Source organism: Chanodichthys erythropterus, chromosome 24 (assembly GCF_024489055.1).
Source record: "Chanodichthys erythropterus isolate Z2021 chromosome 24, ASM2448905v1, whole genome shotgun sequence".
Taxonomy (NCBI): domain Eukaryota; kingdom Metazoa; phylum Chordata; class Actinopteri; order Cypriniformes; family Xenocyprididae; genus Chanodichthys; species Chanodichthys erythropterus.
In genome coordinates, this window is record NC_090244.1 from 9,575,500 (window position 1) to 9,600,581 (window position 25,082).

At 37.8% G+C, this 25,082-nt stretch overlaps 1 protein-coding gene across 2 annotated transcripts in view; it reads left to right on the forward strand.

Moving 5' to 3' along the window:
* Nucleotides 1-1,437: 1,437 nt before the first annotated feature.
* Nucleotides 1,438-25,082, forward strand: part of septin15 (septin 15) — a 39,588-nt gene continuing 15,943 nt past the window's right edge. The window contains exons 1-3 of one of the 2 annotated variants that reach the window (XM_067379074.1): nt 1,438-1,711; nt 7,711-7,810; nt 20,859-20,965. In XM_067379074.1, the coding sequence (XP_067235175.1) occupies nt 1,673-1,711; nt 7,711-7,810; nt 20,859-20,965 (246 nt within the window). In that variant the 5' untranslated portion in view covers nt 1,438-1,672. The remainder of the gene's footprint in view (nt 1,712-7,710; nt 7,811-20,858; nt 20,966-25,082) is intronic. The other variant, XM_067379075.1, reaches the window with a different exon arrangement.

The window sequence follows — 25,082 nt, forward strand, 5'->3', positions numbered from 1 at the left end:
GAGCTGCCAAATGTTTTAGTTATGATAATAGTTAGAATTCCAGAGCATGTATTTTTACTTGCATGATCCAACAGATGCTAATGAATGAACAGTAGCTGATTCGCCAGCAGAGCACTAGGCCAATTTTAAAGGAATAGTTCACCCAAAAAAATGATTTTTTTCTTCTCCTGAACACAAAAGAAGATATTTTGAAGTCTTATCACTGGACAAGTAGCATTTCTTGCAAGTCCTCTATGGAAGTCAACGGGGCCTATCAACTGTTTGGTTACCCATATTCTTCAAAATATCTTCTTTTGGGATCAGCTGAAGAAATTAATACAGGTTTGCAACAACTTGAGGGTGAGTAAACGATGACTTTGATGATTTTTGGGTGAACTATCGCTTTAAGATGCTTAGGAGGTATTTCCTGTGTGAAATACACTACTAAGCAACATTTTTTTCATTCATTTTAGCTCCTTGTACAACACCAAATTAAGAGGAAGAGGGTTCTGAGAAAGGTTGTTGAAGAAAAGATTGTCTTACTGGTTCAGAGGTGGGTTCTTTCAACACAAAAACTGATTCACCAATGATAGAGTTCACCAAGTAATAAAAACAATGTGGTTTAACACTTGGATACAATCCAAAACTGTTGTTCCACAGAATATATATTGTAAAATCTTCTGTTTCTGAAGCACATTTGAGTATTTCTAAGCTGAATAATCTCTAAATTGCTGAATTTACAGGATTCTGCTCAGACTAATGTAACATTTTATCTCTCCAGCAACTCAAGCTCTTTCAGTCTTTCAAAGGTGTTGTTTAATTTCCGATTCGACGTAATTTTAACATGTTTATTAGCCTATGGCAGCACTTTAAACAAACATTTCAAATGTGAACATTTTCCCCTCAGAGTTACGACCCCTAAAGGCCAGTTTTGTGTGAAACCAGATAAAGAGAAAAATGTGAGCTTCGCCACTGAAAACGAAGCAACAATTATGCTGTTTATACTTCTAAACCACTCTCGTTTTTTTTTAATAACCACATTTTTGTTCTATCTCCTCATTAACAGAGGTGGCGTGACAACACAAGCTCCCAAACACCATCATAACACTTCTTTATTCAACAAAACCTGAATGAAAACATAATGTTGGACGGACAAACTCCTCATAATCTGCTCTGTTGATAGCCTAATTAAAAGTGTTTGTCCTTTTTTATTTTCCTGTCTGAGATCTCGACGTAATTTGTTTTTAAAATATTTTATTTTGTTTTGAAGAATTTCTCATGCATCTGCCGAGGTAAACTGCATCTTTTCCGCTCTTCCTACGTCCACGTGCTTGCCACTACAAATACCACAATCCATTGTAAAAATCCAGTGAGCCAATGAAATGCGAGAGTGGGCGGAAACTATGACATCACTACAAGTGGCCAGTCGCTGACCAATAGGGGTTGAATTCTCCAGGAGGAGGACAATCGCCTTTCATGCTCGCAGCATTGTAACATTTTTCCCTTGCCGATGCTCGCATGCTTGTTTTTGTCCCGTGCACGTTTACCTCCCCTAAAAATCTGCTCATTTAGTCCAAATCAGAATCAGCTGTAAGAGTTCATCATCGCTTCTGCACTCGACCCTTTCTGAGTCGACTCATCTTTTTATGCCTGATCTATTGGGATTGAGAGTGGGTGTTGCCACCACAGGACGATGATCGAGAGACCCGACTCAGCTGTTTCCAGCGTTGCAGTGAGTACAATATTCATACATTTATCTAAATCTCTACAGAAAATACATTTAAAGCACATCTGGCTCATTGATTCATGGATTTGCATGGTAGTGGGCGAATTGATTCCTCGTGTGACTGTCCCCTAATCAGCATCTGATATGGCAAGCCGTTTTCACATTTATTGCTTAAAACTAACTAGCGTCTATTTTTGATTTATTTAATTTCACCAATAACTATTCAATAGATATTTTCCAGTGTTATGTTATCCAGTACATATTCAATTAGTAACCAGTGATGCAAAAACTTGAAGCAATGAGATCCAGGCAGCAATAATCAAATTTGAATAAGGAATAACAAATTTAGTAATTAAAAAAATTATAGAGACAAATTAATTAAGTAACTAATAGTTAATAATAAAATCTAGAGTATTGTATCTAATAGATGAAGATGAAGATCAGAATATAGAGAAAGAAGGAACAAGTAGGGCTGTCAAACGATTAATCGTGATTAATCGTTTACAAAATAAAAGTTTGAGTTTGCATAATATATGTGGGTGTACTGTGTGTAATTATTATGTATATATAAATACACACAAATTAATGTGTATATATTTAAGAGAAATATGTTATTTATGTACAAAATATTTTATTTATATATAATATAAATTATATAAAAATGAATTTACATATTCTTGTAAATATTTCTCAAATATATTCATGAATGTGTTTTTATATATATATGCATAATAATTACACACAGTACACCCACATATATTAGGCAAACTCAAACTTTTATTTTGTATGCGATTAATCGCGATTAATCGTTTGACAACCCTAAAATTAAGACATTTGCAGAATGAAATGAGAGGTAGAAGAAGCCGAAGAGATACGAGAACCAAAAAAAGCGAAACTATCAAAGACACAGTCCGTTTTATACCATAAGCATAGGAAAACTTACATCCCACTTATGTTTTGGTCTAATAAGAAAAGGTCAAACAGACATCCATTATGTCTTGGTTGCAGAAATGGAAACAGACATATTAGGTACATCAGTTTCAAATGAGCAAGTAATTCTGAAAACATCATCTCTTCTGCGGTACTTGGCAGGCGTCCAATATCTAACCACAAACGTGTTGACATAACCTGTCACAATGGAACACTTGAAGAACAATTGAATATAGCAAGCATACATACTCTTAAAGATACAATAAGAATAACCATAAAAGGGGTACATTAAAGAGTAAATACTTGAAAATATTATGAGGATTAATATATGGAATAGGAGTACATGAATATATGAAATCAAAAGTAATATTGATAAATCATAAGCCATAAATGATTAAAGGGTTAGTTCACCCAAAAATGAAAATTCTGTCATTTATTACTCACCCTCATGTCGTTCCACACCCGTAAGACCTTCGTTAATCTTCGGAACACAATTTAAGATATTTTAGTTGAAATCCGATGGCTCAGTGAGGCCTCCGTAGGGAGCAATGACATTTCCTCTCTCAAGTTCCATAAAGGTACTAAAAACATATCTAAATCGGTTCATGTGAGTACAGTGGTTCAATATTAATATTATAACGCGATGAGAATATTTTTGGTGCGGAAAAAAAAAACAAAATAACGACTTATTTAGTGATGGCCGATTTCAAAACAATGCTTCAGGAAGCATCGGAGCACAAATGAATCAGTGTATCGAATCACTGAACTATTTGTGCTCCGATGCTTCATGAAGCACTAAATAAGTCGTTATTTTGGGGTTTTTTGGCACACCAAAAATATTCTCATCGCTTTATAATATTAATATTGAACCACTGTACTCACATGAACCGATTTAAATATGTTTTTAGTACTTTTATGGATCTTGAGAGAGGAAATGGCATTGCTCCCTATGAAGGCCTCAGTGAGCCAACGGATTTCAACTAAAATATCTTAATTTGTGTTCCGAAGATTAACGAAGGTCTTACGGGTGTGGAACGACATGAGGGTGTGTAATTAATTATAGAATTTTCATTTTTCAGTGAACTAACCCTTTAACATGAATATTGACCATTTTGGATCCACCAATTACATACAACTGTTTATTTATTTGCTTTTTATCACTATACAAATAGTGGCAAGTAACTATTTCTTTGTTATAGGTAGCAAATTACAAATTCTGTGGTGATTTGTGCTTCAGGTATCAACTATTAGTATTAAGTTACTAGTAAAAATGCTATTGGTAACAACAACAGTTGGAATACAGTGAATAGCTGATATCTGAACCACAGATCCCCATAGAATTCAATGGCAAATGTTTAAATATGAGTAAAGAAATAGTAATATTATGTCTAGTACTAGTATTTAAAACAATTCTAGTCACTATTAGATAACTTTTTTAAGTAAACATTTACTATAGTGGGATTTTCGTAAAAATAAGTACTATTAATGTAAAATAATAATAAAAAAAGATGTTACTTGTTTTATAGAACTGAATGTTAAAATAGCTTACCATAATCTGGGGTTCCTTGATTTGATCAAAAGCTCACTGGTTCTTGTGTATTATTGATAAAGTGAATTATGCCACATGCTTATGTAGTAAAACATTGTATTTTCATCCAAACCATAAAAGAACTAAGATACAAACTCTTCAGAGTCTACATTTTTAAGTATGTGTTACATTTATCACTTATTAACACCATTAAACAAGATGAGGTCAAAAATGGCTTCCAAATTGCCATGCTGTAGGCATGTGTGAAGATGTGAATTTTAAAAATGAACCTAATTTTTTTTAAGGCCCTGTTATTGTTGTGTCAGACCATACACACACATGTGTTGAATATGTTGATTACCGTTGTTCATTGACCTCAAAACAGATGATCATGATTCCAGATGCATACAAATGTGTTTTTAGAGTAAATAGTTGGGCTGTTAATAGCTGTTCGGAGAAGCAAATGAGAATGACAGGCTCTAAGTGTGATGCCTAGATCTCTTGTGGAGAGCAGTGAGTGGAGATGCATTTCAATAGGGTTAGAGAGAGAAGAGCAGCCAAAAACTGTCACCGAGCATATATCACAATCCCGTCTGTGTGAACTTCACTTCCAATATCCACTTTAAATCAACATGGGGCCATTTGGGTAAAAATGAGTGCTCATAAAAGTGAAGTTAGTTACGAGAAAAGGTCTGGCATCATGTGTTTGCAGATGCCAGTTGATATTTTTGGTATTTTGTTTTCTAATGCTTCAGTGCTTTTTGGGCGCCAGTATATTTATGGTCCTCATATCAGCTGTGTTATACATCCTTCAAAGGATGAATGAACTGCACAAATGTTAAACCTAGTCTGAAGCTTGTGAACACTCACCTACGCATTTGCATCCTTCACTCTAATATGGAGAGGGGTTCAATAATCAATGATTTGATTCACTCATCTGGTCAGTTGTTGTGTTGTTTGCCATGTTGGGCCATGACATCAATCTTACAGTTACGTAAGAGCGCTTCAAGAGCGAAAGCATGGAAAATGCCCTGAGCTGTTCACAGAGCATGGCTATTTATAGACTGGTGTATGAATTATATAGTATGAATTTGAAGAAGATGCAATTGTGTTGTGGGATGCGAGTGTCCATTAACTGTCAGAGGTTTCGTATCAAATCCATTTTGATATATTGTTCTTTTAAAGGGATCGTTCACACAAAAATTCTGTCAAAATTTATGCATGTCATTCCAAAGCGGTATGATTTTAAGCGATGCACTGATATTCAAATTCTGTTTGATTATTTACTCACGCCCAATGATTATTTTCTGATAATTTTAATTATGTTATGGCTGATAACCTGTAAATTTCTTTATATAAAAATATGGTTATTTCGCCTTTTTAAATTGTACGACATTAATTGATAAGTTTTTCTGTTTGGCTGTCAAGGGTCAGAAGCACTTTTATTTTGACAGTGACATGTCTTTTATTTTGACAGCACTAAGAACCCGAGCACCTGAGCGCGGATGTGAACGTAAAATTAATGTTACCATTTCTTTGAGAAAATATTATTCCCAGTGTAATATTATTCCCAATATTACAAGATTACTGAGTGCGCCGTTGGTTACTTCCTTTTCATTCATGTTTTTAAACTATTTCATATTTGTGAAAAATGGCAACATCTTGTATCTGTAATCCTATTGTTGTAAAGCATAAATCTATTTAGTTTTACTTTTTATATTCATTCATTTTACAGTTAAAGGGATAGTTCACCCAAAAATGAAAATTTGATGTTTATCTGCTTACCCCCAGTGCATCCAAGATGTAGGTGACTTTTTTTCTTCAGTCAAAGGCAAATTATGATTTTTAACTGCAACCGCTGCCGTCTGTCAGTCAAATAATAGCAGTGATTGGGAACTTGAACAATAAGAGTCGAAAAAACTTCCATAAACAAATCCAAATAAAACCCTGCGGCTCGTGACGACACATTGATGTCCTAAGACACGAAACGATCGGATTGTGCGAGAAACCGAACAGTATTTATATAATTTTTTACCTCTAATACACCACTATGTCCAACTTCGTTCAACTTCCGGCTAGTGAGGTCTGATCGCGCTCTGACAACGGAAGTGATGTCTCGCGCTCATTGAAGTATATGGGCGAGACATCACTTCCGTTGTCAGAGCGCGATCAGACCTCACTAGCCGGAAGTTGAAGAAAAAAAGTCCTCTACATCTTGGATGCACTGGGGGTAAGCAGATAAACATCACATTTTCAAATTTACTATCCCTTTAATTATTTAGGAAATTTGTCAAATAAATGTAAATTTCATTGCAGCAATTGTAATGCATGTAATCGCGTAATATCATATACATCAGCTTTATATCGTTTATATCGCCAACTTTTAATATAACAACCTCTTTAATATAATATGTAATATAATTTAATATCATATAATTTATCAAAATGAAAAATCTAAAATCAATCATTTTAAATGCTACAAGTGAAGAATGATGTGTAATATAAAAAAAATTGATTTTTTTTTTTTTAAATATTGCATTTAACACTTCAATTATTTATTATTTATTAAATTATTAGTGTAATTAATTATTAAGTGAGCATCAAGTGACGACAGTTAATCTAAACGTAAAATACCGATAAATTAGAATATTTATTGGCTAATAACCGATATGGTACCAATGTAACATGCATCCCCAACGATTTTCTTTCTTCCAAAATTTACATTTTTGCATGAACCATGGTTTCCCAAAAGATCTGTTGGCTTATTTGTGATATTTGTGGTCATAGTCATTCATTCAGGCCAAAAAGAGTTAACTCGCCCCGGTTATCGTAGCCCTCCCCATTCAAACTCTCTGTCTCTCTCTAAAATGATCTGCATGGCCCCTAATAGTTAGTTTTCCATTGGCCTACCATGCATGAGAAGCTCAGCGGAGCCAAAGCAGAGCGATCAATTGTGTTTGCCTTGCCTAGCGTGTGCTTCAGCGCTGTGCTTCCGAGAGCATGAGATTACAAGAGAAGGAAAGTGACGGAGAGAAAGGGATGGAGGAGCTTGAGAAGGAGAACTTGCATCTGGACAAGGCGCTGGCTGTGATCTGGAGTGAAATTCACTGTCTCCATGACGACATTGAGTTGATGATGGATTTGATACGAAACGTAAATGAGCATGTGAAACAGGCTTCACCTCATGTCTGTTTGTCACAAGATCCCATGTGTCCTCCCTTCCCCAGCTTCTTGGTTTCCAAAAGTTGTGTTTGGGCAAGCAGTTTTGGTGTGTTACTTTCATATGTGCTTAACGCAGATCTGTTTACTTATCCTCAAATTAGCAAAATTCCATGTTATCCTTTGTTGTGGTATCCCTGCATGTTAGATTAGGAGTTTGACTGTGCCAAGTCATTATCCACTGTAACTAATGTTAATGTTAGCATAGCCTTTAATATCTTTCCTCTGAAGTCTTCTTGAGCCCTGTTTTGAGAGGGATAACAGTAATGGAGGAGCCGTTCTGCTCTCTAATCAGTGGAATGTGGAGTAAAGCTGTGTTCTCTTCCAGCAGAGGAATCTGGAGGGTTATGTCGGCTTCGCCAACCTCCCCAACCAGGTGTACAGGAAGTCCGTGAAGAGGGGGTTTGAGTTCACTCTCATGGTTGTCGGTAAGTCGCAAAATTCTTTTGCTCACCTCTGAGTATGTCATTCTTTAAACGGGTGCCTGTTCCAGTTTGATAAAGTGTTTTTTTTTGGGGGGGGGGGGGGGTGAGTATATTTTTGTAAGATTTTAGACATTATTTCAGATTAAAAAAGTGGGTCAATCAGTTGCGTTGTAAGGACCCTGCACATGACACACAGGAAAAAAATATGTATATCGTGGCCACAAATTAACAATTCATTCCCATGACTTACTAATCCTTCAGGAAACATTTAGGAAACGTTCAGGAAATGCTCAGTTAACGCTAACAGGGTTGACAGGTTTACAGTTCAATTTGACATTGCAAGTCTTGTGCTCAAGGTTGTGAAACTAGAATACATTACTGAGAAAATGAATGATGAAGTTTTATAAACAGTTATCCGTTTTTTTACTGTATAATCATGGTAACAGGGTTGACATTTGAAGATGCTACTGACATCAAAACATGAGGGTTTAAGTTCTTTCACAGTCATGTCTTGAATGATGATGATCATGATCATCACAAATCATGATCATTACTAAAAAATCAGATGAGATAAAGTCTGAATAGCGTGAGATAAAGTCTGAATAGCGTGAGATAAAGTCCGAATTGCGTGAGATAAAGTCCGAATTGCGTGAGATAAAGTCCGAATTGTGAGATAAAGTCCGAATTGTGAGATAAAGTCCGAATTGCATGAGATAAAGTCTGAATTGCGTGAGATAAAGTCTGAATTGCGTGAGATAAAGTCCGAATTGTGTGAGATAAAGTCCGAATTGTGTGAGATAAAGTCCGAATTGTGAGATAAAGTCCGAATTGTGAGATAAAGTCCGAATTGTGAGATAAAGTCTGAATTGCGTGAGATAAAGTCTGAATTGCGTGAGATATAGTCCGAATTGCGTGAGATAAAGTCCGAATTGTGTGAGATAAAGTCCGAATTGTGAGATGTAGTCCGAATTGTGAGATGTAGTCCGAATTGTGAGATGTAGTCCGAATTGTGAGATGTAGTCCGAATTGTGAGATGTAGTCCGAATTGTGAGATGTAGTCCGAATTGTGAGATGTAGTCCGAATTGTGAGATGTAGTCCGAATTGTGAGATAAAGTCCGAATTGTGAGATAAAGTCTGAATTGTGAGATAAAGTCCGAATTGTGAGATAAAGTCCGAATTGTGTGAGATGTAGTCCGAATTGTGAGATAAAGTCCGAATTGTGAGTTATGAAGTCCGAGTTATGAAGTCCGAATTGCGAGTTATGAAGTCCGAATTGCGAGTTATGAAGTCCGAATTGCGAGTTATGAAGTCCGAATTGCGAGTTATGAAGTCCGAATTGCGAGTTATGAAGTCCGAATCGCGAGTTATGAAGTCCGAATCGCGAGTTATGAAGTCCGAATCGCGAGTTATGAAGTCCGAATCGCGAGTTATGAAGTCCGAATCGCGTGAGATGAAGTCCGAATTGCGTGAGATGAAGTCCGAATTGTGAGATAAAGTCCGAATTGTGTGAGATGAAGTCCGAATTGTGAGATAAAGTCCGAATTGTGTGAGATGAAGTCCGAATTGTGAGATAAAGTCCGAATCGTGTGAGATGATGTCCAAATTGAGTTATAAAGTCTGAATTGCGAGATATAAATTGTGAGTTTATAGCTCTCAATTCTGACTTTTTTCTAAGAATTGTTAGTTTATATCTTGCAATTCTGAAAAAAATTACAATTCTTTTTTCTCTCAGAATTGGACTTTATACCTTTCAATAAAAAAAAAAAAAGTAAAAAAAAAAAGTGGGTCAATCAATTGCGTTCTAAGGACCCCGCACATGAGACACAGGAAAAAAATATGTATATCGTGGCCACAAATTAACAATTCGTTCCCATGACTTACTAATCCTTCAGGAAACATTAAAGAAATGTTCAGGAAATGTTCAGGAAATGCTCAGGAAATGCTCAGTTAATGCTAACAGGGTTGACAGGTTTACATTTCAATTTGACGTTGTGAAACTAGAATACATTACTGATAAAATGAATGATGAAGTTTTATAAACAGTTATCTGTTTTTTTACTATATAACTATATAATCTTTTACTATATAATTGAATTGTGAGTTATGAAGTCCGAATTGCGAGTTATGAAGTCCGAATTGCGAGTGTTGAAGTCCGAATCGCGTGAGATGAAGTCCGAATCGCGTGAGATGAAGTCCGAATCGCGTGAGATGAAGTCCGAATCGCGTGAGATGAAGTCCGAATCGCGTGAGATGAAGTCCGAATCGCGTGAGATGAAGTCCGAATTGCGTGAGATGATGTCCGAATTGAGTTATAAAGTCTGAATTGTGAGATACAAATTGCTTAAATATAAAAGTTTATAGCTCTCAATTCTGACTTTTTTCTACGAATTGTGAATTTCTATCTTGCAATTCTGAGAAATTTGCAATTCTTTTTTCCCTCAGAATTGGACTGTATAACTCGCAATTGCAGATTTATATCTCACAATTCTGACTCCGAATTGTGCGGAAAAAAGTCAGAATTGCGAGATATAAATGCCCAATTCTGAAAAAAATGTCAGTTTTTTTTCCCCCTCAGAATTGGACTTTATATCACACAATTCTGACTTTATAATTCACAATTGTGACTTTATAATTCACAATTGTGACTTTATAATTCACAATTGTGACTTTATATTACGCTATTGTGAGGGGAAAAAAGTCACAATTGTGAGATAAAAAGTTGCAATTATCTTTTTTTGTTTGTTCTGTGGCAGAAACAAGCTTCCATAGAAACAGGAGTGAGAACAGGCCTACAAATTCATAAAAATAAAATGCAAATGAAACATGTTAAAGAGTGTCTTTAACACAGTAAAGATGACAATGATAATTGATAGTCTTATTTTGCATACATGAGAACCACAAATGGTAGAATGGCATCAAATGAGCTTTCTGTTTTTTGGGTTTTTACTTTAAGTGAATAATCTGTGATTTTGAATAAAAGTTGTTGTTTTTTTGCTGATGAACGAATGAGTTTATTCCCACATACAAGAGTAGATGGATGATGAGTGTTTAGTGGATCAATACTCTCTGTGGTTTGGATGCTGTTACTAAAGACATATTGGAAATATGGATCTCTGTGACATAACTGCTGTGGAGCGCCTCACCATAGTAACCGGGTGTGTGTCTGTTAGCGCTTGCATTGGGTTTGCTTTCGAGCTCTGGTGCAAAATATCCTCTTTAGTTCTCTCTTCCTCAATTCCTCTTCCAAGTTGTTACTCATGTTGTGTCTGTCAACTCATTCCCTACCTCTGTTTATAGGCTAGTTGTCTAGTTTGGGGTTTCCTGTTTGATAATGCGGCCTATTGAGATGCTTGTACGCTACTGGTGTCAGGAGACAAAGCACAGCAGTCTTATTTACTTAGAAAGCAGCTTTCTGTTGGTCAGCACGGCGAATTTGAATTACCAGGTTGAACACAAGCGAAATCTGCAAAAAATCTTTCCACCCGAATTTCTAATTGAAATGACTGGATAATGTCCATGAAAAATCTTGCCAAACAACACAGTAAATGGGACCACGCCTAAACTATTATTCAAACTCTTTTGTAGTTAATTTCAATTTAGTTGGGCTATTCATTGTTTTTGTGAACATCATGCTTTAAGAAATGTCAGATAACAGTTTGAAAATGTAAATATTTTGTATGCGGAATTGCAATTGGTCTTTTTATTTACATATATTTGCATAGTGAATTGGGTTTAGTCTTATCTTTTACTATATTTGCATACTGAATACTGATTGGTCACATTTCAAATACTGTATCCAGTACCATTGAAAAGTTTGTGGGCAGTAAGATTTTTAAATATTTTCAAAATTAGTCTCACCAAGTCTGCATTTATTTGAGCAGAAATACAGTAAAGACAGTAATGTTGTGAAATATTTCAATTTGTATAATAAAATATTAAAGGTGCCCTAGAATTAAAAATTGAATTGATCTCGGCATAGTTAAATAACAAGAGTTCAGTACATGGAAATGACATACAGTGAGTCTCAAATACCATCGTTGTGTTTCATAAACACAACTTCATTCTTTATAAATCTCTCCAACAGTGTGTAATGTTAGCTTTAGCCACGGAGCACCATCAAACTCATTCAGAATCAAATGTAAACATCCAAATAAATACTATGCTTACGCGATTAGACATGCTGCATGACGAACACTTTGTAAAGATCCATTTTGAGGGTTATATTAGCTGTGTGAACTTTGTTTATGCACTGTTCAAGGCAAGCGCGATCTCCGTGGGCGGGGAGCGTGAGCATTTAAAGGGGCCGCAGCCTAAATCGGCTCATATTTAATGATACCCCAAAATAGACAGTTAAAACAATTAGTAAAAAAAAATCTATGGGGTATTTTGAGCTGAAACTTCACAGACACATTCAGGGGACACCCTAGACTTGTATTACATCTTTTAAAAAGACATTCTACAGCACCTTTTAAAATGTAATTTGTTCCTGTGATGACAGCTTAATTTTCAGCATCATTACTCCAGTCTTCAGTGTCACATGATCCTTCAGAAATCATTCTAATATGCTGATTTGCTGCTCATTTCATATTATTATCAGTGTTGTGTGGCTTACTATTTCTGATGTTGTTCAAACCATTTTGTTTTTCAGGATTCTTTGATAAATAGAAGGTTTTATGCATTTATGGAAAGAAACGGCATTTATTTAAAATGGAAATCTTTTGTAACATGTAAATGTCTTTACTGTCACTTGATCAGTTTAATTAATCATTGCTGAATAAAAGTATTAATTACTTTTTTTTTTTTTTAATGTTACTTACCAAAAACATTTGAAAGTGTATTTTTTACACTAAATAATAGCACTGCAAATCATATGTCTTTCTGTTAACAGTGTTTGCATTCTCAAATAAAAAAATGCACTTCCGCCACATTTTTCCTCTGAAGCAAGATTGCACCTCCATAAATTCTCTCCTAACATGCGGAATTTGCTGTAATGTCATCTTGACTATCTCAGTGTCTAATACAGCTAGCTGGGTTTTCTCTCTACTTAAAACTGTCCATTCAATGGCCTTTTAAAGAACAAAACTGAAAACTATCATCTTGTTCTCTTGTCACTCATCCTGACAGACACTACAGGGCTTTGGCTGTCGACTCCAATTTTCCCTCCAAAATTTCAGGGAGGAAAAAATCTGTTTCCTGTCTTTTCTCTCGCTCTCGCTCTCCCTTGTGTTTTTTTTCCACAAGCATTTCCTTTCTTGAGCTTTCCCTCTCAAACCAGCTGGCAAAATGTTTCTTCAGGGAGAAAGAGTTGGAAAATGTGAAGAGATGTTGAGATTCGTTTTTTTTTTTTTTTTTCTTCTTCAAATTGAATTATCTAAAGCTTGTTGGAGGTGGTAAAGCAGGCCTTGAAGTTTCTAGTCCTGTTTAAAATATGGCTTTCTTTTTACGGTCTCTTTTAATATCGCTTTTTCACCTTACTCAAGCTGTGTGGGAGAATTTACACCTGTACAAGCAACGAATAGAAAAAAATAACGATTTCACGCATGTTTTCGTTAATTGCGCTCTTTGCATTCCTTCACAATAACTACTCCGACAGCTGTGTTTGGACAAAACTTGAGATGTTTTAAAGTGATCGGTAAATGGTAGCTGAAGTCTTCAGACATGACATGTTGTTGAATTCCATGTCATTCACAGATATTTTCTACAACACGGCAGCAATTTGTCTAGTGTGGCTGTGTTAGCGTAGCTACCGCTATAGGAGCTGCTACTTTTCTCGTACATTACCATGCTGTAGGTCTGTTTGAAAGGTCCCTGGCTGAAACACAGAAACACACAGGGAGGATATTTAATCCCTGGATTATGAAGCCAAAGCTTCCCCTCTCTGGCCTGCCAACAGGTCATCTAACAACCCGGTCATGGAGCTAAGCCTGTCAGACGGACTTAGCCGACACATGCTAATGTATCCGCCAATGCACAAACACAAACACTAGAGTATCTTTGGGTTTTCAAACAAACTTTAAAAGAAAGTTTCATTCAAGTTGAATATGTGAATATTTTGAATTTGTTTTTGTCTTCGTTTTCCGTCAGACTTATTCTTAACTCTCAACAGCTTTAAGTCTATGAAGTAGAGTAACACCATTATGCCAATCTTCTCAGACTCTACGGAAGCCATTGATGAGTTTCGTTGTGTTGGACAGATTTGTGTTTAGATGGGGTTTTAGAAACAAATAATTAGAGATTTGGCAGTATTAAAAATTATAAGTAGTTAAGATTTTGCTATTCCATTTCCAGTGCAGTCTGCTTTGCTATGTCAATACAATCCAACTCAGAAAAACTGTAAAGCCGCATTTCAACACGGTCACATTTTGGGAAGTGACGTGTTTAAACGAACTGCGTCATTTCAACCACAGGTTTCAGATCCATAATGAGAACATGCAAAAAGTGCTTTAAATTCTAGTGTAGATTATTGTAAAGCTTGTTTGGACCTTCTAAGAAATGACCAGCCCACTAATATCATGTGTAAGGTGTATCTTACCCTACTGTTATTTGTGTGAAGACAGCTATGAATGAGAACAATGCCATTTGGAGAACTAATATTCTAACAGTTGAAGCATTTCTTATTGTTTTATTAAAGCTGTGTGTATAATATTACAGGTTCAGAACAGAAAACAAGAAAATGATGCACATCGCAGAAACATAGACTGTAGCTTAAAGGATTAGTTCACTTTTAAATACACTTTTCCTGATAAATTGACTCACCCCCATGTCATCCAAGATGTTCATGTCTTTCTTTCATCAGTCGAAAAGAAATGAAGGTTTTTGAGGAAAACATTCCAGGATTATTCTCCTTATAGTGGATGTCAACGGCTACCAACAGGTTGAAGGTCTTCCCTATTCTACCTACGGAAAAAAACGAAACTGGTGCCACATTCGTTCGGTAAGTAGAATAGGGAAGGCGTAGAACATTCAGCGTAAGCGTTTTGAAGAATGCGGAAACAGAAAGTTCGTTCAAGGCGATATTTTGTTTATAAAGCAAAAACGGTTGTTTTTTTTGTTTTTTTGTTTTTTCAAAAATGACCAATCTAGATAAGACCCTTGTTCCTCATCTGGTATCGTTTAAAGCCTTTTGAAGTTGCATTGAAACTGCAATTTGGACCTTCAGCCTGTTGGTAGCCATTGACATCCACTATAAGGAGAAAAATCCTGGAATGTTTTCCTCAAAAACCTTCATTTCTTTTTCGACTGACGAAAGAAAGACATGAACATCTTGGATGACATGGGGGTGAGTCAATTTATCAGGAAAAGTGTATTTAAAAGTGGACTAATCCTTTAAGGCAGAAGATGCAATGCAAGCAACCCCAGCTGTGTATGTGGAGGATTCGCATTGCCATTAGGGAACGTCTAACCTGCTTCCACCATATCTGTATCTGAGGCTTCTTACTCTGGATACATTTGATGGTGTTTCCACTATTCTTCTGGAATGATCATATTATTAGCAGAATATCCCATCACTCACTGGTATGTCCGGGTCGCACTCAATCGCCATTTAATTTATGGTCAACAACGATAAGTTTTCTGTCATATTTGCAGGAATGTATGCATCACGTGACTAAACATGGCTCATTGTTTTCAAATACTTACGTTTTCACAATCCACACCACAATGCAAATTTGTCGTTTTCAAATTGTTCCAGTTGGGAGAGCATCTTCAAAGCTCAATTTTCGCAGGAAAAACTATTCCTTCTCCTTGTGGATGGAAACCAAAATGTAAACCAGTGCTTCTCAACCCTGGTCACTTGAAGTTTCTACTAATGAGCTGATGACCTAAATCAAGTGTTTGGTTAGGGAGACATTAGGGGCGCAAGAACCATGGTTGAGAACCACTGGTTTAGACATAGCATGAGTTGATATAGAGCAAGGGTGTCAAACTCAGTTTGTGGAGGGCCACTGTGCTGCAGAGTTTAGCTCCAACCCTAATTAAACACACATGAACAAGCTAATCAAGGTCTTCTAGAAACTTTCTGACAGGTATTTTGGAGCTGGTTGGAGCTACACCCTGCAGGACAGTGCCCATCCAGGAGTGAAGTTTGACACATTAGAGTGTGTATGTTGATTGCGCACATGCACTGTGTAATATCAAATGTGTCACCTCATAGATCTTATTTTCTATGTAGGACAAATTGATTTTCCTGTTTGGGTGACTTTTGTGTGTGTGTGTGTGTGTGTGTGTCCATGGGGGTTTTTACAGAGCATTGCTGATTGTTATCTCCGGCTGTTCGGAGATGAACTCTGACCTTTGTTGCCGAACAATGGATCTTATCACTACAGGAGCCCCTCTCTGCAAACCAGTTAAACACACACACTTACTACCATACATGCATTCTCACGTCCTTTAAAATCAGTAACTGTAGTAAGTCCTTGATCCGTGTGTTTTCCAAAGCTCTAGGTTTTTTTTAAATAGTTTAAATTTAGTAGTTTGCCCTGTTGTTCTCTGCGCCAGGAGTTTGGCTGTGTTTATGTGTTGGGGTAGTGGGCCTCTCTTTCGCTCTCTTTCTGCTATCTGTTTGTTAAAGAGTTAAGCAACTATATGGCAATTGTACTAGAGCCCCTTTTATGAGGGGAAAAAGAGTGAGTGAGGAAGAGAAGGGATAGCTGGGATTAGATGGGGGCAGGGCAGTGGAAAAGGGGCGGAGGTGGGGGATTGTCAGGATATCTGAGCCCAGTAATGGGCCCTGGGGTGTTTTCTGGCCCATAGCATGATGACAGGAAGAGGTAAAAAGATGAAAGTCAAGAAGAATGTGTGGAATCTCCTGGAAAGTTTGTCTATTTGTCCCAGTCCTCCCATCCACCCATCCATTCAGGGTAGCAGTAATTAATAAGAGTAGGACATTTTTTTTTCTCTCTCCAAATCTGAATAGGGCTAAATTGATAAATTGATTGTCATACATATTTGGAAGTCCATTTAAAGGACTCTTCCAAATTATTGCTCGCCCAAAAATAAAAATTCTGTCATTTACTTATGCTGTTCCAAACCTGTATGACTTTCTTTCTAGATATTTTGAAGAACATTTGGGAACCAAACAACATTGCAGCCCATTGACTTCCATTGTATGAAAAAAACAAAACAAAACAAACAAACAAAAAAAAAAACACAGATATTTTTCAAAATATCATATTTTATGTTCAGCATAAGAATGTCATACAGCTTTGATCAGTATTATTTTAGTATTATTTATATACTATTATAGTATTTATTCATATTTGTAATTTTTATATTTTCAGTATAATTTTAATGTATGTTAGTCATTTTATGTGCTTTGCTTTTTATTATCTTTGAAATATTTCTATTTAATTTTATATCAATCTATTTTCTAATTTTCATTTAAGCATCATTTAATTTTTTCATCTGATAATTTTTCAACTAATAAAAGCGACTTTTAATTGTTTTACTTAGAAACAACATGAGGTTAGGTAAATTACAGAATTTTCATTTTTGAGTGAACTATCTTTTTAAATGTCATGTAATGCTAATTTGACACCACAAGCACTGCTAGCTACACTATCTAAAATATGTTTAATGATGTTTTTGATATATAAATCTGTAATAAAATGAAACATTATGATGGTACTGGACTTTATCAGCATACTGCACAAAACACTGGTTATTCAAATGCTTTTGAATACCATTTGCCCCATTTTTTTTTTTTTTCAAGCTAAACGCTAACCGTGTCAAACTGGGTCAGGAAGTGATGCTAGCATGAGCTTTTTATTTGGAAATGTCTGTTTCCCTGGTAGCCTGTCTGGGTCTGGTTCAATATAAAGCCAGTGGAAAAAGGGTCCATTTATCCGCGCTATGAGGTTGTGCCAGTCTATTAGCACTACTATAGACTTTTTCCTCAATTTAATGGTTTTCCAGTGTCTCTGTTTGTTCCCGCTGAAGAGGCACATGTGCTGCAGTAGTAAAAGACAGATGATAGAGGGACCAAAATGAGATGGGGAGGTGAGTTCACTCCATTCATCCATGGGTCTGATAAAGGTCAGCCAACTGTGAACTAGACCTGGATCCTTGCTGTGTGACTGAAGTGTCTCGTTTTCAGAGATCATGCGGACCGATATTTAATTAAAAGAGGGGATGAGGCTAATTGGGTCTGGCTTTACCCTGAGGGGGTAAAAGGGAAAAAGAGGGAGAAATAGGGCGTTAGAGATAGCTGGAGCTGGAGATGCTTGTTAATCTACTCATTCTTACCCATTAAAGCAGTGGTATCAGGATTTCATGAACAAATTCTGCTGTGTGTTCCTTTAAAGCACAAGCTAACCTCTGGAAGTGGTTTGCGTATTTTAGGTATGTTTTCACAAGTTTTATGTGAAAACATACCTAAATTATCAGCTATGTAATAAAAAGTAAAAGCTATGTAATAAAAAGTAAACTACAACAATTAAAATAATAATAATAATTATTATTATTATTACTATTATTAACTCTTGTAGGGAAAATTGCATCTTGCATATATTAGCAGAAGAGAAGAGAAGATGCTTTTCCCCCATGGTCTTTCTTATGTGTTGGTACATGGCTTCCATTAAAATGCCAGTGTAAGTGCAGACAGACCAAACAACACTCTGTCTCTCTTTATCTTTCTTTCCTCCCCCCTTTACTTCTCTTCCACTGGTCGCTGATGTCCTCCCACCCCATCCCACACACAAATACACATAAATGCTTTCACAGTCCAGTCACTCTCTTTTTTTAGGTCCTGTTTACACCTGGTATTAAAGGATTAGTCCACTTTCAAATAAAATTTTCCTGATAATTTACTCACCCCCATGTCATCCAAGATGTTCATGTCTTTCTTTCATCAGTTGAAAAGAAATTAAGGTTTTTGATTTAGTTTTTTTCCGTAAGTTGAATAGGGAAGGCGTAGGACGTACGGCGTAAGCTTTTTTTTGAAGAATACGGAAAGCGGAAGCACGTGCAAGGCGGTAATTTGTGTTTATAAAGCATATACAGTTGTATTTTTATTTTTATTTTTTTTATTTTTTTATTTTTTTAAATGACCGATTGTTTCGTTAAATACAGTGTAAACAGGCTCTAAAATGATTTGTGATTGCCCACTTTCGACCACATCCAGAGGTAGTTGAAAACGAATTCGACTGGATTGCTTTCGTAGTGTGGATGCTCATGTGGTCAAATGCACACAAAAGACCACCCACAAAAGACCAACTTCTCATAGGGCTGGGCGATATATCGCATGCGATTGTCACGCGCATTTCGTCAGCCGGTTCCCTGATTACCGCTAAATCGCCATCCTGCTTTCAAATGGAGCGGCATTTAATAGACAGAGCCGTAGATCACTGACAAGCCACGCAATATCGTGTTCATATCGCAGATGAATCGCCTTCGATAATGAACGTGATATTGCAGCCCTACCTACTCTCCACCTAACAACTTAATGCGTAAACATTATGGGAAGTGCACTCCTCAGACGGGATTTACTTTGTCGGCTGAAGACCCAAGTTTGGTCTGAAGATGAAAAACGTACCAAGCACAATTTTCTCTCACCATTCCTGATTTCATATGTAAATTGCGCAAGCTTATTTTGTCCATTAGATTGAAAGATCTGGAAAAAAAAACCCATACATTTACTCGCCCATAGACCCTCCCCTCGAAAAAATTAGGAGAGAAGTGGTTGAAAGTGGACAAAAGAGACACCAGGTGTAAACGGGTATGTCTCTGTTTATTCTACTTGTGATCCAATCGACCAAAATGCATCTTGATATCAGGTGTAAACAGGGTCTTTATCTGTCTTTCTTCCCCCTTTACTTCTCTTTCACTGGTCCCTGATGTCCTCCCACAACACCACCAACCCCCATACACACATACACATAGATGCTTTTACAGTCCAGTCACCCTGTCTTGTTTAGGTAAGTCAACGTAGCCTGGGGCAAGGAGAAGTAAATTTACTTAGCAGACAGAGGGTGGGTTTGGTGTCTGTGTGTCATCTCTGGCATAGCACAGAGAATCTTTAAGTGTGTGTGTAGATTTTAAACTGTTTTGGCTCCGTAGGACATGGTGAGAACTGCTCCTGCTTTGGCAAAGAGAGGGAGAGGATCCAAATGAGGTGTTCAGGGTCAGGGTCGAAGGTTAACTCTCAACTGATATCATGGGAGCATTGGGTCATCTGGGTCTCATTTTCCAATTTAACTGCATTTTGTTACTTTCTAAATTGCATTGCGTGATAAGCTTGAACACAACAAGAAATCCAAATTATGATCAATTGTATTTCTAAATACATGAGGCTGGCATTTTTAGGCCTTTCTCCTGTCCCATGTAGGGCCTGGTGTGGTAAATGAATAAGACAAGAATTGGAAGCTCAGAAGCTGAGGACTGTGGGAAGATTGTTTATTGAGAGAAGGAGCTTTCAACACCCCCTCTTGAAGCCTTGGATCAAGCTTGTGTCAAAAACATGGAGTGAGAATGTGTATTTGAGTGGGTGAAGATGGTATACACTTCAGTGATGCATTGGTGGTCTGCTCTGCCAGATGAGCCCAAGTGTTCCCTTCCCCCAACTCAAGAGATGTTCCAAATGACACTGCCTAATGCTCATCAGTTGTAAAGAGAAATGTGGAGTTGGCTAGAAAGAATGGAGCAAGCAATGTTTTATTCCTTCAGAATAAAAGAGCTTTCTCTCTCTCTCTCACTCTTCCTTTTTGTCCTCAACATTTTCCCAATATACCCATGAATCCGCTGTCTTTCGATTGCTGTCCTCAGGAAGAAACTATTGAATTTCTGGCCAGGGTCCCACATGTGCCATTGGTTGGCTCAAAAACAACAAACTAATTGTGTGTTTCTGTGTGGGTGGATAAATGTGAGAAAGCTTTTGAGGATCTGTGGAGAATCTCATATTCATCACCTCCTGTTTTTAAGTATGGATGTCTCAGTCTCTTGTATGTGGCATTTCATCCTCTCCCTCTTTTTTGCTTATATTAGTGCATTAAATAACACTAGTTGAGCATGGCAACTTAACATTTTGTAACACAACTTTGTTTGCCACTTTTCTAGGTGAGTCTGGACTGGGCAAATCCACGCTCATCAATTCCCTCTTTCTGACAGACCTGTACTCCAAAGACTACCCTGGACCATCTCAGAGGATCAAGAAGACTGTTCAGGTATGTCCTCTTTAGCTGACCTTTAACTCCTGCTACTGATACTGATACGTTACATCCCTAGCCTTGTTCTCTTTCTTCCCTTACTTTTGACCCTTTATCTCTAGCCACCATTATCTTCCTCTGCCTTGCAGCCAAATGTGATGTAGAGAAACCACATGGTTTTTTATTCTTATTATGATTTATCATCCTTACCTTGGACCAGGATTTGGCAACCTTTTTTAATAATCAAAGTGCACCATTCAAGAGAAACTGTATAAGTAAATCGATACCTAACTGACCAGTGCAGTTGAGCATACTTTTGAATAGCATAAAATATAGATCTGTTTTCTTGAGTGCCCCCACTGTTGTGCTGCAGGAACCAATTTGTGCTCTGTCCATGGTGAACGGTTTGTCAAAAATGGTCTACATGGTGCTTTAAGCAATCTGTGCAGGTAAACAAATCCACTCTGCGTTATCCAGGGGTTGCACAGACAATTGGGACCACCACCCACCACCTGCCACACCCCCTGCTGAGTAACAAAGTTTTGTAACATTTTTAAAGTGCTTAGTTTCTTATGCAGCTCATAAGATTACCTGCATGACCATAAGGAAGGATCCTTGGGCCTTATCACATTAATCACACTCATGCACTCAATGTTGTTTTTTGCCTCTTCAAGTCATATTCAGCCAACACCTGAATGCATTCAGACAGCTGGAGTACCAGTCAGGCTCAAGCAATCGCAAACAGATTGCTGCCTTTTGAGAGTTCCAGGCCAGAGCAAATGCTCCCAGACTCACCAGAGGAAAGAGACAGCAGAGTTTTGACCTTATATGGATTTGATAAACAGGTTGAGAACAGATGCTGAGGCTGGAACATCAGAAATGGGGGAGTATACACTGCAAAGAGCTTGCGGTATGATGGAGTGACTCAATTGGAGTGTTTTTTAAAGAGGATAGGAGGGGCAATATGAAGGGGTCTAGATTCCTCTGGAGGCTTGTAGGGTTCAGTAGGAGGTCAAGAATTTTCCCACGAAACCCAACACCCAGCATTGACTTTCCCACCACCCTAGAGATGGGACGTGTTCTGAGGTGGCCCAGCCCTTTCTGGTATTTAAGTACAGCCACTCTCGTTCCTCTTTCATAATAATGAACAAACAATCTCTGTGTCTTTGCTGCACTCAAGACAGAGTTCACAGTTAAGGTTCAGATCAAAGTTGTTTTGAACCTTGGTTGTGCTTGGATGACATGGCAAGTCTACTGACTTGGTGGCAATCTTGAAAAAAATCTTCCCAGGCATGCAAGTACAGCTCCAGTCTACTTGAATGGTCAAATATCCAGATTTTAAGAACTTTGCAGTAAAACAGGGATGTCAAATTCTGCTTCTAGAGGGCTATACTATACTGCAAGGTCTACTAGAAACTTCCAGGAAAGTGTGTTAGAGCTAAACTCTGCATGACATTGGCCCTCCAGGAGCAGGATTGGGCACCCCTGCAATAATATGTCAAATGCACCAATAAAATCTTACTGGTATCATACATTTTTCCTCTTTTGCTCAAAATAGGGTGGTCAAATTCATGTGTGTCCTGCAGCCGTCATGTCAAACCCTGCCTCCCCAAGTCCATGTGGTCCTTCTCCAAGTCCACACTTTGGTGACATAATGCCACATAGACTGTTGGGTAGAAGTCTGCTGTGGAGACAGCATCAGTGAAGGCCCATGAGCACCCTTCTGAAACCTAAATGACAAATGAGACACTCTACAGCCTCATAGACTTCACATACACAGTGACAAGACCGCAAGTACACATTAAGTGTGCAATTTGGGAATTAACTATTGTGGCAGGAGGAGCAAATGACAGACACAATGGGTGTGGCGTCAGGCCTCGGAGAGGTGTTTATTAACATAAAAAGAAACATAAACTGTCCAAAAAGGAGAATATAGTGTCCAAGGGTATAAAAGTATCCAAATAAACAGGGGATCTGCTGCCCTCGCAGTGCTGGGAATCGTGAAGGAAAGGTAGTGTTCAGATGGGTTGGTCCAGGTAAAGAGGACCAGGTCACGGAAGCCGGACGCACTGCCCACTTTGGTTAGGGAAGCGAGGGGCGGCGGCTTCTCCAGTGGCTCATCTTCCCAAGGGCCACGGCGCTTGAGTGGCAAGGCAGCACAGCCATTCTTAACCTGACGGTGGTGACGCGTGCATCGCAGCATAGGCAAATGATTCTGGTGGCTCTATGTAGTGTGGGAATCTCTCCCCACTCACCTCCTGGACCTGCAAGGACACCAGCATGCAGGCATGGTGAAACAGATTGTTCCCCCGAGGAGAGGCACTCTTAGCGTTTTAACAGTGCCGGTGACAAGGCTTCATTATCTTCAGGTGTGCCTCATCACACGGCACCAGTCCTTGTTGTTACCATGCCCCTCCTCTCTCTCACCTACTCCAGTTGGGAACCTGGCGAGGGATGGGGTAGTGCTGATAATAAGGAGGAGGTATTTCTTTCCTCTCTTTTTTTTTTTAGATGAGTAGCCTGTGTTCTCATCGTACTATATGTGTACGCATCAATTATAATTTGTTGGGATCTTGTTTAGGGTTATTTGCCTTTCTCAGCACTGTGTAAAAACCAACCAAACACAACCTTCACATCATCTTACAGTTTGAATGCAACTGTGGCATCTGTCACCCAACATCTAAACAAATTCATTCTCGTTTGGATAGATGATCTAAAACCAAAGGGGCTTTGCTTGCTCCCACTGGAACTCAATGGAAGATTCATCCAATGCACCACCTCTCTGTTTTTACCACAAAACTTACTTCATCTTACTTGGACTTCACATTCCCTACATCACTACTTTCACAGATGAAATTTTAACATTTTAACTGACATTTTAACATTTCTCATGTCCATGCTTTTCTCTTGATTCCCAATTTAACCTTCTCTGGCACTCTCCTGGGTGGCAGGATGCCTTTGTGATGCACTTTGTCTGAGCTGTTCCACCATGAATGCCCGTGGTATAAATTTGTCAGTCTGGCCAAAGGCCATGTTGTGATGTGTGGCTGTCTAGTCCTCTGTGGTCAGTTCAGGCAGGACACAGAGACAGCGGTGAAAGTATTTATATTCCAAAACAATCTGCAGTGTTTGTGATAGCAGCCACACAAGGGCCACTCTGGTTGCATCAAATGAAAGTCTTGACATTTTTGTGGCTTTGTGTTTCTACATTTTCATTTATTTCTTTTTCTATGTTGTTGCAAACTGAAGTGGCCCGATGTGCCTCATAAACATTCTAGCATGAGCGAGAATGGAAGAGCTTTATTAAGGTTCACTCCTCTTCTCTTTCCTCCAATTCCCTCGTTTTCTCTTTCTAACACTTTTTTCTCCTTAAGTCTCTTCTGTCTCTCTCGCCCTCTCTTTCTTCTTTTTGAAGAACTAAGAAAGGTTGTGGTTGTTTTTGTTAACGAGAAAGTTGCGCATGTGTGAATGCGAGTGCAGTTTTAGAAAAAGAGGGTCAGCCAAAAATAACCAGGCCTGTGAGAATAAGCGTTTTTACTGAAAGCAGCTGAAATAACTTCAGGAGATGATGAAGCTGAATCATAGTGACATCGGAGATGACTATTTCAGTGTCTCATCCCAACTCGATGTCTCATGCATAGCCTAACCTAGAATGAAAACTAATGCACATTGTTGCCTGAATTACTCTGACTAATTGGAAGACGAATTGGATACTGACTACTTGTTTTTAATGTTGAACAATTTTTAACTTGACATTATTTTAAAACATGAATGTGTATGTCTGTAGCAGCAGTGAATTTAAAGATGGAACTTTTAATAAAATAAACTAGTCAATGCCAATATTTGTGTGACAACTAGTTGACCATTATGGCCTATCTCTTGTTAAAGGGTTAGTTCACACAAAAATGAAAATTCTGTCATTGATTACTCACTCTCATGTCGTTCCAAACCCGAAAGACACAAATTGCGATGAAATGCCAGAGCTTTCTGACCTCCGATAGACTGCAACGTTATTACCACTGTCAAGGCCCAGAAAGGTAGTAAAGATATTGTTAAATTAGTCCATGTGACAACAGTGGATCAACCTTAATGTTATGAAGCAAGGAGAATACTTTTTGTACACAAAAAAACCAAA